Source organism: Athene noctua, chromosome 7 (genome assembly GCF_965140245.1).
Source record: "Athene noctua chromosome 7, bAthNoc1.hap1.1, whole genome shotgun sequence".
NCBI classification, from domain to species: Eukaryota; Metazoa; Chordata; class Aves; order Strigiformes; family Strigidae; genus Athene; species Athene noctua.
Window position 1 is genome coordinate 29,797,548 of NC_134043.1, and position 13,311 is coordinate 29,810,858.

At 40.1% G+C, this 13,311-nt stretch overlaps 1 protein-coding gene across 9 annotated transcripts in view; it reads left to right on the forward strand.

Annotated features, from left to right (window-relative positions):
• The window catches only part of LRRFIP1 (LRR binding FLII interacting protein 1), a 114,239-nt gene that overhangs the window by 66,049 nt on the left and 34,879 nt on the right, over nucleotides 1-13,311 (forward strand). For 5 of the 9 annotated variants that reach the window (XR_012633914.1, XR_012633917.1, XR_012633916.1 and 2 more), the window contains exons 7-12: nucleotides 498-530; nucleotides 1,633-1,680; nucleotides 4,804-4,860; nucleotides 9,030-9,110; nucleotides 10,390-10,434; nucleotides 11,409-11,474. The exons of the other annotated variants lie outside the window; for them this stretch is intronic. Coding sequence is in view for 1 of the 5 variants with exons in the window: in XM_074910287.1 (XP_074766388.1) it covers nucleotides 498-530; nucleotides 1,633-1,680; nucleotides 4,804-4,860; nucleotides 9,030-9,110; nucleotides 10,390-10,434; nucleotides 11,409-11,474 (330 nt within the window). In the remaining 4 variants the exon portion in view is untranslated. The remainder of the gene's footprint in view (nucleotides 1-497; nucleotides 531-1,632; nucleotides 1,681-4,803; nucleotides 4,861-9,029; nucleotides 9,111-10,389; nucleotides 10,435-11,408; nucleotides 11,475-13,311) is intronic. 9 annotated transcript variants of the gene reach the window in all.

The window sequence follows — 13,311 nt, forward strand, 5'->3', positions numbered from 1 at the left end:
AGTTTTTCTGTAGCTCACCCTGAACCCATCAAAGTGTCCTGCCCATCTTGTTTCAGAAGTTCTGCAAGCTCGATTCTTTATCACACAGTTTTTTTCCTAGGAAAACTCAGTAATGTCATCCTGTGTTTGTTGAGGCACTCAAACCTCCCTTCAGTCTCCTTTCTACTGCAACTGCCCTTGTTCTTCCACTTCTCAGCTGGTTGTCTCTAATCTGAGACCATCCAGCATGAAATATTGTTGTGTTATTCATCACTCATGATGGAGTTTGTGCATTTTCCTTGTTTTGTTCTCTTCAAAGTTTCTGACTTTGTGCAAGAAGTCCTGCATTATCAAAGTTTTTAGTTGGGATTTACACCTCTGTGCCTGGTTGTGGGGGCTTTTTGGTGTGGGTTTTTTTTTGTTCGATTTGGTTTGGTTTGTTTGGGTGATTCTTTTGATTGCCATAACTTGCTTCAGTGTTTGTGTTCTGATTTTTCTTTCCTCTCATGCCCTTACAGTCTCATTTGGAATATGCCAGCACCTACCCAGTGGTGAGAATAGTCTGCAAGTTGCAGTGTGTGTTAAAAACTAATCATGGAGAAGAAACTAACATCAGATGTGATAGCTGATTTGAGATAAGGGATGATCTAAAATGGTCCTGAGGCAGTTCATGGTCTGTGACGTAAAGATGCTGCTTCCTTCGCCTACTATTCTGGTGCAGTTCAGATGTAAAGTGCTGAATGATTAGAGAGAGATAAGCAGTCTAGTTCAGTAGTTACCATGGGACAGAGCAGAATAGCATATTTCCCCTAACAGAATCTCTCTGTTACAGTCCATCATTTGACCAGGTATGTCTGGTTTTATTTCAGCGTAAATCTGGAGAGGAATAAAGCTCACTCTGAATAGATCTAGCAATGGTGGCAGGGCAAGTACACTGCCTACCAAAGCTGCAGCTTGTGTATTGAGCTGTTGCCTTTTGCTTTGGAGGATAAAATCAAACCCTGTAGGAAACAGTAAGACATGAGCAAGTATTTGTATTGAATATATTGAGGTAAAGCTGACTCTTGGAAGAACAGAAAGGGCACAGAAGGGAGAATGAGGATTGGAATTTCAAGCTCAGTTTAAAAAATTTCCTTGTACTGTTAGCAGTGCTGTCTTTGGCAGCACTGTGTTGAAATAGAGATGTCTGAGTTTCTGCAGAAAGCGAGCTGTGGAGAGCAGTTTTATGGGCTCTAGCTTTTTCACTCTCCTTTGTTCCCTGTGTAATTTCAAATTAGGAATGCAATATATCTATTTTGAGTGACCTATATACAGAAATAGTTCAAACACATTTGGATTTTGCATGGATGTATTGATGTAGTAAGCATAGACAGCTGGTAGCTCTTTTAATTGACTTAACGCAGCAAGCGTGAATGATTTTAACTGTGGCTACTAAATTTAACAGTGCTATCATCACTTTTAACAATATTCCTTAATAACTGGTCATTTGACTTTGAGATTTGATTTTTGTCATGTGTGCTCACCGAGCCATGTTGTGTAGAGCTGGAGGAAAATTGGACTGATGTTCTTGCATGTTGATATGCATGCCTGACTATGGATGGGTGCACGTAAACTCATTGATCTTTTCATCCTGCATTCTTAATCTCACTGCAGGCTGGATTAGAGAATGAGAGGACCAAAAAGAAGAACTACTCCAAAGCAGTATGTATTTTAACTAACTGTCTCAGAGAGGTTTTTGCATACAAAACCGCTGTGATAGAACAGAGAATATATGCAAGTATGTGACTAAGAACTCACCAGCCTGATGTCAAGGATACAGTGTAACTATCAGGATTTGCTGGGTCTGCAAGAATACTGAGCATCACTTCATCTGCAAAATGTGGTACAATCCAAACGCTTGGGTCAGTGTCATACATAAAGAGCATTTTGAAAAACTCAAAACCTAACTTGGGTTTTAACATTACACAGAAGTAGGTAATACTGGTACAAGTATTTCTGCATCTTTCATAAAGGTAGTTCTGCATAGTATTGATGCCTTACTAGGACCTGTACAAATAGGACACTACTTAGAGCACTGCAAAGCCAGACCTGGATGGAAGGTAACGGATAACGTGCTTTCACACAGTCAGGATTTTAGGGAAATCTCACAGGGAGCAATTCCAGGGAGAGAAAGAGTACACGAGAAGAAGGCAAAGTGGAGTACCGCTACTGCGGAGGGAAGGCTGCTCGTCACAGAAAGACACTGCCAGGCTGGGTTGAGGTTCTTCAGTACTTTGGAAATCAGCTGAGAATTTTCTGAGAAGTGGAAGTTGGATGTGGGATTGGGAAAGCCTGAAGGAGCAGCATTAGCCACAGTCTGAGGTAAAAAATGTTATAAGTATAAACAGACATAATGGCAATGAGAAAGTTTTCTGCATCCGTTAAAAGCAAGAGGAAAATAGAGAAAAGAATAGGATCAATTGCACATGAAAGGAGAACAAGTAAAAACTGGATATTTTAGCTTCCCCAGGATGCAATTTTGTTCTAGTTTTCATGAAGTTTATGATCAGATGCTTCACACGTTAACATAGGTCAGTGGGGTCTGATAAAACTGACCCTGCTCTTCAAGAGTTGTCTGGAGTATTTGCCTTCAAAAATATGTGCTGGAGCAGTGTTTGGAGAGGATGGGATATAGTGGCGCAGGAAATGACCTGAGCTATGGGGCTTCAGTTTGAAACCTGAAAGATGCAGGTCAAATTAAACAAATACGTTGAAAAGTGCCTGAAATATGAAGGGATAAACCTGGATTTGTGGAAAGTGAATCGTATCAATTCAACTTAATTTTCCTAAGCAGGGTAGTTATTTAAGGGCATAAGGGAAAGCATTAGATGTGGCTATAACTTGACTATAAGGCTCTTGGGATGTTTTTTCATAACATTAAGTGAAATCTTGGGTAAGATTTAGTTCTTGTAAAAAATGCAGAGTTAGTTGAAAAATAACTGTTAGAAAACGAGATAGCTGGAAAGGATCTTATCTGGTCTATCCCATCTAAGACAGCATCATCTGTTTTTAAAGGGGAAAAGAGTTCTACAGGATTCAGTATTGTCTAGCTGTCCTAAGTGCGGGGAGTGAATGTGATTTCATGTGAGGTTAGAATGAAAATACTGATGATGAATAGGAGATAACTTTTCAAAACTGACTAATAGTAAAAATAAATGAGGAATACCACAGTGGGGAAAAAAGAAATATACTCCTACAAAGTAAGGAATTCTGCATAGGAATGGTTCAGACAATGATCTGAGGTTACATTTAGTCAGTATTACACTGGTGGAAAAAGGCAAACAATTCTTCAGTGTAATAATAAAAGGGGCAGTGGAGGTAATTGGTTATCATGGTGCTCTAGCTGCGGCTAGAGTTTTGGCTTCACTTGCTGAAGACTCATTTTAACCATTCTTCAGGAAAGTGTTGGAGAAATTTGAGAAGCCTGAAAAAAACCCAGTAAAAATTGGAAAGAAGCCAAGCTGTTTGAGAAGGCTATAGCAGTATTTCAAATCAGTTCTTGAAAACAGAAACTGGATGTTGGCCCTCCATTTCTGGTGATAATACTGTATTTCAGTAGAGAATCTGAGGTTTTTCCGAGAAGTTAATTCACCAGCTTGGGTCAGAACTGGTTTCTAACCTAATTTGTTTAATTTTCCGTGGAAGCCACTGTATAGTAGAAGATAAGTGTTTTCTTTGGAAGTTGATTCAGAATGGGTTTAGTAAATTTTCATTTTCAAAATGCATTAAAACTTGGGCTTCAAAATTTAATTTGAATAGAAATTGTAATTAAAGTTCCACGAAAAAACCGCCCTGAATATGCAGAGTGCTTGCTCATTTTTGATGTTAAACGAGGTCTCATTGTGAAGTGATGCCAGAATAGTGAATTGCTTGAGAAATCTGAGCTTTTAGTGGTATTAGTTGATGTGACTTTTGGGTCTATCCTCTTTTTCTTCAAACATCACGTTTCTAGGCTGAAACCAATCTGCGTCATAGTGATAATTTTATTTTATTCCCAACCCTGCTGCTGTAGGGACTTGAAGCATCTCACCCTGCTTGTGGAATGCTCCTTCTGAGCCTGTTTGTTCTCCTTTGAGGGAAAACATCTCAATGAGAACAAGGCAGGCTATTAAGCATGGTGGAGGGCAGCTGAATGGACTAAAATCTCTTGTTAATCTTCAGGCTGCCACACAAAATACTGGGATGTGGCAGATGGTCACTGTCTGTTTAATTTTTATGTAATTGGGGAAAGCTAAAAAGAAGAGATTTCATACGACACTGCATATTTACTAAACTGAATTTCTCAAATATAAACTTAGAATAATTTTTTTGCTGCAATGTGCTGCTTTTTAATTGCTTAGCTTCCAGAGGTGTAAATAACTACAGTGATAAATTTCTTTTATTGTAGTCTCTCATTCCTAGTGTCCCTTTTTTGTCCTGTGTTCCCTTCACAGAGCTTTTGGAGACAGGTGTTACAGTGCAGTAATAATAGGGGAAGCAAAAGTAGTTTCTTAGCAAGAAAAAGAAGGGTCAAAAAAGGCAAACAGGAGTATCCTTGACATTTTTGGCTGGTATACCAGTACTGACAGACACACAGATTTACATGTCCTCATGTTTGAAATCATGACCTAATCCTGTACTTCTCCTGTTCTGGTGTATCTTTGAAAAGTTCTGTCTCTGCTTTTGCTTTTCGTAAGTGATGACTTTTGCTAAAAGTTCCCTTTTGGGTCTGTGTCAAATTTTTTTTTCTCTGTTTTTTTTTTTTTTTTTTTTTTTTCTTTTCCTTTTGCTTTGCTTCCATAACAGACCAATGGTTATGAGGAAGACGTGTATGGATCATCCCAGAGTAGAAAATCTAGCAGGGTTAGTAGATGATTTATTTTGCTATAAAATCTATTGCTCTGTTTAATGGGATTAAAGATAATTAGCAAATTCTTTTCTGCAATATAGCAGGTTTTTCCTGTCTTGCATGTTGTGGGTTTTGCAGACTGTCAGACCTAGAGGTGCAGCAATAAGCTGTCTTTAAAAAAAAAAAAAAAAAAAAAATAGGCCACGAGTGGGAAGGGAAGTCTCTGAATTAGGTACAAGAAGAACTTGTAAGCCAGAACTGCTTAACTTGTAAACAAAATTGGGTAAAAGTTTAATTGTGACAAGAAATAGTTCGACATCACCTGTCACAGAGGATTTCCATGTGCTGGACAACAGAATGATTGTTTTCCGACCAGTGCAATGTGTTCACATTGTGCTCTAACACTGAAACTCCCAAGCTACATCTAGAATTTTGTCCGTGTCTTAAGATTTGTGGATGTAAAATGGACTTCTCATTTTAAATTTTCCCCAAATGTGTGTTATTTATTTGAAGTTTGCTTAACTAAATGCCTTTTTTTTTTTCTTTATAAACTGTATCCTAGGGTTACTGGAAACTCCCACAGAGGTGAACAGCCAGCGCAAGTGTTGCTACTTACCTATTTACCATTGATGTACTTTTATTTCTAGAAATAGTCTTGTCAAAAAAAGCTTAATTAACTACATTGTATGTATGTGGGTCACAATGTTCCTTCCCTTCTGTTCCAGCACAAGTGTTCTGTGTCAATTATAGAAATTCATTGTCCTGCTTTGTTAAATATTGGGGTTTGTGCTGTGTTTGTGTGTTGAAGGTATTGTCTCAAGCAGATCCTCTTTGAGGGGTGGGGAGGGGAACTGTTTGGGGTTCTTTTCCTTGCCTTTATTTTAACAAAGGCAGACAAAAAAGCCTGTTGATTTTATGTTATCAGGACTTCTAAAAAAATATAGTGCTATGCAGACTAAAGATCTGTGTTTAGGGGAAAAATAAACTACTTTTAAGACTCCATTTAGTTAAGGGTTTGAGCAATACATGCTAAACAGATAGACTTCAGTGAGTTACTTTGTAAGCATGAAGTTAAGCAGGGGCTTGTATAAATAGTGAAATGGGACCTTATATTTCATGTCCATTTAAAATTGTTGCTTCCATATGGTTTTATGCATTTAGCTTGTATATGTGGGTAAGAGAAAATGAAATACTGTTGCTTAAACTGTTAAGAAAACTGTATGTCCTGTTGTTGGCACTGTTGCTGAACTGCTTGACAAGTTCAAAGAACTGTATTATGTAGTGCTTCTGACAAATGATGTTCTTTAATGACATACTCCAGAGCTCCAAGTACTGCAGGAAGAGCAAAATAGCTGTAAGAAAGTAATCCAGGGAAAATAAGTTGTTTGGTTTCCATTTAAATAATTTGAAATCATCCTGGCATTAGGGTTTGTAGCATGGAGGTTTAGTGTATGTAGAGCATAATTACAGCAACATCATTAGTTCATTGCTGTTTTCATTACTAAGTGTTCAGATAAGTCATTATTTAGAAGGGGGATGAGAGTTTGGGGGTGACTTGGAATAGCTGAAACTCCAAAATCAGTTGATGCCAGTCCGACTGGCATTCACCTTTAGAAATACTCTGTCCAAAAACCCCCAAACCTAACTGTAAAGATTGCCAAAGTGACAAGTAAACAGAGAAGAGGCAGAACTCTTCAGGTCAGGAAGGAAGCGATGAGTCTGATGATAAAATAGTAGTTTCAGCCTTTGTACACTGTACTTAAAATATCATGGGTCGGTTCCTTAAAAATTAATAGTGCCACATACCTAGGTAGTCCATGTGTGGATTACAAACTCCCTAGGTGGGAATGAAAATAGTTTCTTTAAGCTCAGTTCATTTAGTCAGATTTCGTTTTAGTGAAAATCTTATTTTACAGGTATTTAGGAAGAACGAGGCAGAAAGTGATCTAAATTTTTGAGGATGAACAATGATTTATTCTCAGTATGTACCTGTGGGTGTTGTCTTATTCACAGATCGGTTTGCCTGCAGTGACAGAAGTCCAGTGTCAAGAATGGGCAAGTTTCTTTAATTTGCCACAGGTCTCTCATTTGTAAATTGAGTTAACACCTACATAGTTTATAGTGATGATGCAAGGATTAGTTAGGGCTTGTAATAAAGCTGAGTAATTGCTGACTACTCAAAGCAGAGTATCTTGGTTGCCTATACCCCTGTAAGAAATGACTGGGAGAAGCAGGATGTTAAGAGAAAGGCTGTAAAAGGAGAGCTCTGGAGTATAGCAAAGGTAAAGGCATGAAGTTCTTTCAGAACAACCATTCCCACCAGCACAGATGAACCTCTGGGAAAATGAGGAGCCTAAACAGTGCCTAGAAGGCTTTGAAAACACCTTTGCAACTCGTGTATTGTCGAAGGGCTAATTAGAAGAGGCTGCGTGAGCACAGAATTCATTTCACGAGGGTGGGGATGCGGGGAGGTAGCGTTTCCTCCCTCGCTCCTGCAGGCTGGCTGCGGCAGCCTGTGCTCCCTACTAAGCACGCCTTCCCGGCACCACTTCATACCCTGCCCGCTTGGCTCAGGGCTGCATCTGGCCCTGGCACAGCAGAGGAACCATTTTATTACATTTTAGATGTGCTTTTAGGCTGCCGTTTTTCTGAAAATAAGGAAAATACAAAGTCTTCCTAGTACGTATTTCTTCTGATTCCTTTGCCTCAGTGAATAATGTCATATATATGCATTTCCAATCTGCATTGAAAACAGACCTTGATTTGCAAATTTAAATATCCCTCTGTGTTAAAACCAGCTGTTTATAACAACTTAAGTTGTTCCTATTATATTGTCGCATGCTTCTGAAGCTTTTGGAAGCCAAAATAGTAAGTTCCACTCAGTATTATAAATATCCTACTGCTGTCAGCCTTCCTGCACCCTGGCAAGCCCTACGTGCCAGCTTTGTGTTGAAGCGTCTGTGCAGCAAAAATTCTAATACAGGATAGTAGAAAAGCTGAGCTGGTATCCTGCACTCCAGTACAGGTGCTGGGGGGAATGACTGGAGATACTGTATATCACACTAGATAAATAAGGTGTAGTATTTTGGAGGGTAAGGGTGATTTTTAAGTCCACTGGAATTGTCAGTCAATCACTAGGGTACTTTTGGTATTTAATTTGGAGCTGAATTAAGATCTCCCCATTCCTGGGGAAACCAGTTAAGTGGACCAAAAGTACAAGGTTGGCTAGAAGCTAGGTAGGAAGCTGCATAAAATGTATTTAATTTAGACAGTCTCATTTCTTACAGAAACATTTTCTTTGCGTTAAGCCTTGCCATATCTGACATTGGGCTGCTCTCTTTTCCTGATGGGCACACCTAACTGTTTTGTTGCCTGGCTTTGCCCTCAGTCTCCTGGCAGAGTTGTCCTGACACCTTCTCCTGCATCTCTTGTGGGCTTAGCTGATAGAGCATAAACTCCTCAAGAATTTGGAAGGAAACTGACCTACTCTCTGACCAAAAAGTTTTTTCAGTGCTTGGTGGGCAGTGGCAATTCACTCTCTTGTCTGCAGCACATGCAAAGAAACAAATCCTTCAAGGCAGGAGCCTGGGCTTCTAGGTGTGAAGCTGCAATGCAGCCAATTATTGAGTTTGAACCTGGAAGCTAACATTTCTATTATCTTATAAAATGGATGTTGTCTGTTCCATTTTACAGAAGCTGAAAATATGTTCAAAAATACAGCTTTGCTTAACTAGAGCTAGGATGAAACTCAGGTGCCTAAACTGCATATGTGCTTTGGAAACGTGGTCCATCTTCTTCCAAGTCCCATACAAACCATAGTCTTTACAGCACACTGTCATCTTGGGTCATAGCAATGAGAAGGGAGGAGACAATGTGAGTTTAAAGCCTTTTCAGTGGAAAAGAAACCAAACTGGTATTTCATGCATAAGATGCTGTAGGGATAGAGGAAAGGCCGTTTGTTTATTTTTAAAAACCTCTACCTTACAAATAGAAAGGGCACAGGATTTTCCCATATCCTTTATATCTTTAATGTGATTTTCTTAATGCAGTTATCTTTTATTTTTGTATCTGTGATCACTTGGACTCCTGATCTACTTTTTGCTTCCCATTTAAAGGAATTTAGAAAGCCCTTCATGTTATGATGCTGAGTTCCTAAGGGGGTTTTTGTTTGTTATTAATGCAGGCTTCATACTACTCTGATCTGGGTCTTCACAACAGCGGCTATGCTTCCACATCTCAACCTTCTTCCCAAAATGGAAATTGGGTCTGTTGCCCTCTGGCTTTACCTGGCCTGGCCTTATTCTGACTTCATTTGGATAATACAACCTCTTGTACTTAGGAATGAATTTGGACCTATTGTCAAGAGTCTCTGTAGCCCTCTTCAGTAAAAGTTAAAAAAACCAAAACAAAACAAACCAGAACTTTTAAGATTGTAGTGACTAATGGAAAACTGTTTTAAAATGAGCACAATTAGTTTTCCTTTGCTGCTCCTCCCTTTCCTACAGTTATTTTGTTTGGTTTTTGCCTTGACTAGTCTGGAAAAATAAGGGAAATCTTAATTAACTGAAGTTCTCTATTCTATTTGAGGCAGCTTCTTTGCTCACCATGTCAGTCTAGCGAGTTTAAGACAATCTAGTCTGCATAAAATGAAATTACAAGCAAGTAGTTTACAGACTGCTAGAAGAAAATCGCTGAAGCTTCTAAATCACCCGGGAGGTTGGATTGTCCTCTGCGTGTGGGCATAGCTCGGGCTATGTGGCGCTAGCAAAGCGGTGCTTGAGCAGTGGTGCGCAGCCTGTCCTGCCTGGTGGCCTCAGCACGAGGGCATCGGCGGGCACTTTGCGGTGGCCAGCCAGGGGGCCGCTGCGTTTGAGCAGGGTGACTTGCAGCAGGATGTTGCCTGCAAACTGTGGGCTGGGGACCACTGCTGGAGTATCTCTTGCATGTAATGATGCCAAGATACAGTATGTGCTCTCAGCTTAATTGCTGCATCTTGTGAATGAGGGTTACTAACTGCAAAGTCATTTGTTTTATGGTGCTCTGACTTAAGTACTCATAATTTTGTACTGAATTATTCGGCTTTTCTCTGATTTTTTTTGTTTAATAATAAAATACACAAGAGATGATCTTATAGCTGTGTGAAACACTTAAAAAGCGTATCTTAAAACACTTCTGCCTTTGCATGTAGCTCTCTTTCTGGCTTGGGTTGAAGTGAGGAGAAACACCCTTTCTGGCTGCTATACACAAATGTGTGTGAGACAATAACAACGTAACAACCTAAAATAAAATTATGCTGTTTTGCTTTTGCATACTGTCGTGACCTCCCTTCCTGTAGGAAACGCACATGTCTGCTTGATATTCTTAGTCTCTGGGAGTCAAGATCGAATGCTTTTATGGCACAGATGACTAATATTCTCTATGCTGGGTTTTCTTCTGTTGTAGTTTGATAATCCTTGTCTCTAGGATGGTTGATTCTGCTGTAGGTGCTTTTTTTTGTTTGTTTCATTTTCTATGCAAAAAAGTTTTGTGCTTGTCTTCCTCAGCCCTCCTTGCTGTACAGTGATGCCCTGCCAGCCAGAAGTTACAGGGTTTGTTGTACTAATGCTCTAAGCTCAAATACTGAAGCTACTCACCTTCAGCCATGCATATGTTGTCTCTTGCCACTGTTGCTCCTGTTGGGTTCATTTATTTCACACTCTGGTGTCTGATCCATCTGAATGCACGTGTGCAATGCTGTTCGTACAGACTTGGATTTGCTGATCCTTCCTTTTATTCCCAATGGAATTGTGTAACCACTTCTCATGGGGTTGTGTTGCTGCCGTGGACTCTCTCTGGGTGGAGACGGTTGTCTTCATTTTGGTGTATTAGCTACAATGTACAGGAGCAGGCCAGAGAGAGGCAACATCAATTCTTTCTGGTTGTGTAACAACTAATAAAAATCTGTTTAAAAATTTTTGTAACCAAATTCTACTGTTCTTGTTTAAACTTTAAAACGAGCTTCTCAGACTTTTTCTTTTTGAAGCCTAAAGGTAGAGTTTCCTGCTTCCCCTGTGTTTCCTGAGCCATATGTTTATATGGTAAACTGGAGCCAATCTTAAAATATGTATCTTCCTCCTCTTCTATTAATTTAGTAAGCTGGCTAGTAAGCGAATTTTGTCAGGTGTTTCTCCCCATATTGCCCGCACCAGAAATCAAGATTAAACAGATTTGAACAATTTAAGAATTGATGTCACCGTTTTGTTGGTAGACAACATAAACTGTTGAATTGATCGGGAGAATGGTTAGAACTGCATGACTGTGTGATGGACTCGGGGCGGGGGTGTGTGTGTGTGTCAGATTTTGCACGTGCCTTAAAACTGTTTCCCAGTTCACTGACTTCAGGTTGCGTTAGATCTTCACTTGCATGTTGCTTGTGGTTGCGTACAGGAGGTGTCCCTGTCCTTGCACATACTGCTCGTTCCCCTACGTCCTTCGCGCTGCACCTTGTGAATTTGTAATGTTCCAGATTGAAACCAGAAACTAGGTCTGCCGGTCCTGTTCTGACTCTGTCTTTTAATTGTAGGCGTCTGTGTATGACGAGAGCGTTTACAGTGGGAGTCGTCGGTATAGTGCCTCTAGTTCTCGTGCTGTAAGATGTTTTCTGCATTTCCCTGTTGTTTTGTCTCTGTCCTCCAGTAACCCTTGTATACCAGAATACAGCCTTTTCTGGGCTGAGGAACATTTAAGACGGACTGTGTGAGATTCACAGCCTGCTGCTGTAGGCAGAAGTATGAGCACCATTTCCTTGAGCTGCCATGAAATAATAAGTAGTGATTTATCTGCTGTTGTAACACCTGGCCTTGCACAGACCAGCTCTGGCTAGCACTGACAGAGCCTGGCACTAGGCACTCACCCCCCCCTGTAGCAAGGGGAATTCAGCTCTGCCTTGCACTTGGTTTGCAGATAAAACACCTTAGAAAGATGTTACATAAAGTTCCTTCCCTCACTGAGGATTCTTCTTTTGAAAACTGAGAATAATATAGTTTAAAAAAAACCAACAATGAAACACAACTCTTCCCCAGTGTTACATCATTAGCACTTATCTGCTAGCATGAAGTAAAGGGTTTTTGTGAATGTATAACTTGCTTGGTTTTGTTTCTTGGTTTTATATTCAATAGCAGTATTTCAGACAACTTGTGACAATGTTTTCAAAATACATGCTTCTGTGAGTGGAGGGCTCTGTCATTTCTAGGGAGAGACAATATGAGGAATGACTATAAATTGTTCCCTTTCAAAAAGGCTGCACGACTCGGTTTACAGATTAGAAGGCAGAAAATAAATGCCTTCACCCCTTCTCAGATGGGGCCTCCCTGTTGTGGTGGGCGTTTAGGCCAGGCAGTATGTATGCTGGTGTTCTGTCTGCCTGTGGGGGGAAAAAAAATCCAATCTCTTTTGATTTTTAAATTCTACTCTGTAAACCCGGTGCTTATTATGTCTCTGAACTCCTTCACTGATTATCAAAAAAACCAACCCAACAAAAGAGCCCCAACAAATGGAAAAACGCCACTTAAGACTGTAACAGAAAAAATACTCAAGACAAAACATTGATCTGAATTTGACAGTGAAAGTTACAATTTTATTAGCTTGGAGAAGGAGGCAAACTTGAATGCTTACTAAGTGCTTGTTAGTCTTTAAAGGGCTATTCCATCCCCTGGCACTCACACTGATTACCTGGTTGAGCTGTGCATCTTGCTGCTACTGATGTTAAGCTTCAAATTACGTTTTGTTTTGTAACTGTGCCTTGTTTTCATTTGGCTGCCTTGGAAAATTCATTGATACTTATCCGTTTGGACTGTTGTGGTAGCCTGCAATTCAGTGAATTTGCTACTTAGGCTGCGCTGGGCTGGATGTAGCCCTTTGTACAGGATGTTTGTCATCTTTTGTTTGAGAGAAGTCTCTCAAAGGTCCATATGATACACTTCTTCTCTTGAGAGAAATAATTTACAGTGGGGTCCAAGCCTGAATGCTGTTTACAAGTCTTTCAGGCACTGTTAATGGCTTGATCAAGGAACACAGAATGAAACGCCAGTGATTGTTCTCCTTCCTCCCTCCCCATCCTACCCCGTGCCACAGGTATTTGGAAGCCTGTGTATAGCTCAGCCTTTCCAGTTTCTGTTGCTCAGTCACCTGTAGTAATGAGGGGGTTGAAGTATGAGGTTTTTGTCTTAAAGGGAATGCCTTTGTCACATTTACCGTGTTATCTGTGGTTATTTTAACGCTTCTGAACCTCATAGCACGTTTAACATGTAGATGATGTGCCATTTGGGTAGCTGTCCCCAAGGAATGTTTTTAGATGATGAGATGACGAGTGAATGCAGGTGGTGAGGCTGAAACTGGCCTTGCTTGGTCTCAGCCAGCTGAACAAGTGGCACTCACTTCCATATTCTGCCCTGCAATACACAGAGAGCAACTACGGAATAAATAGG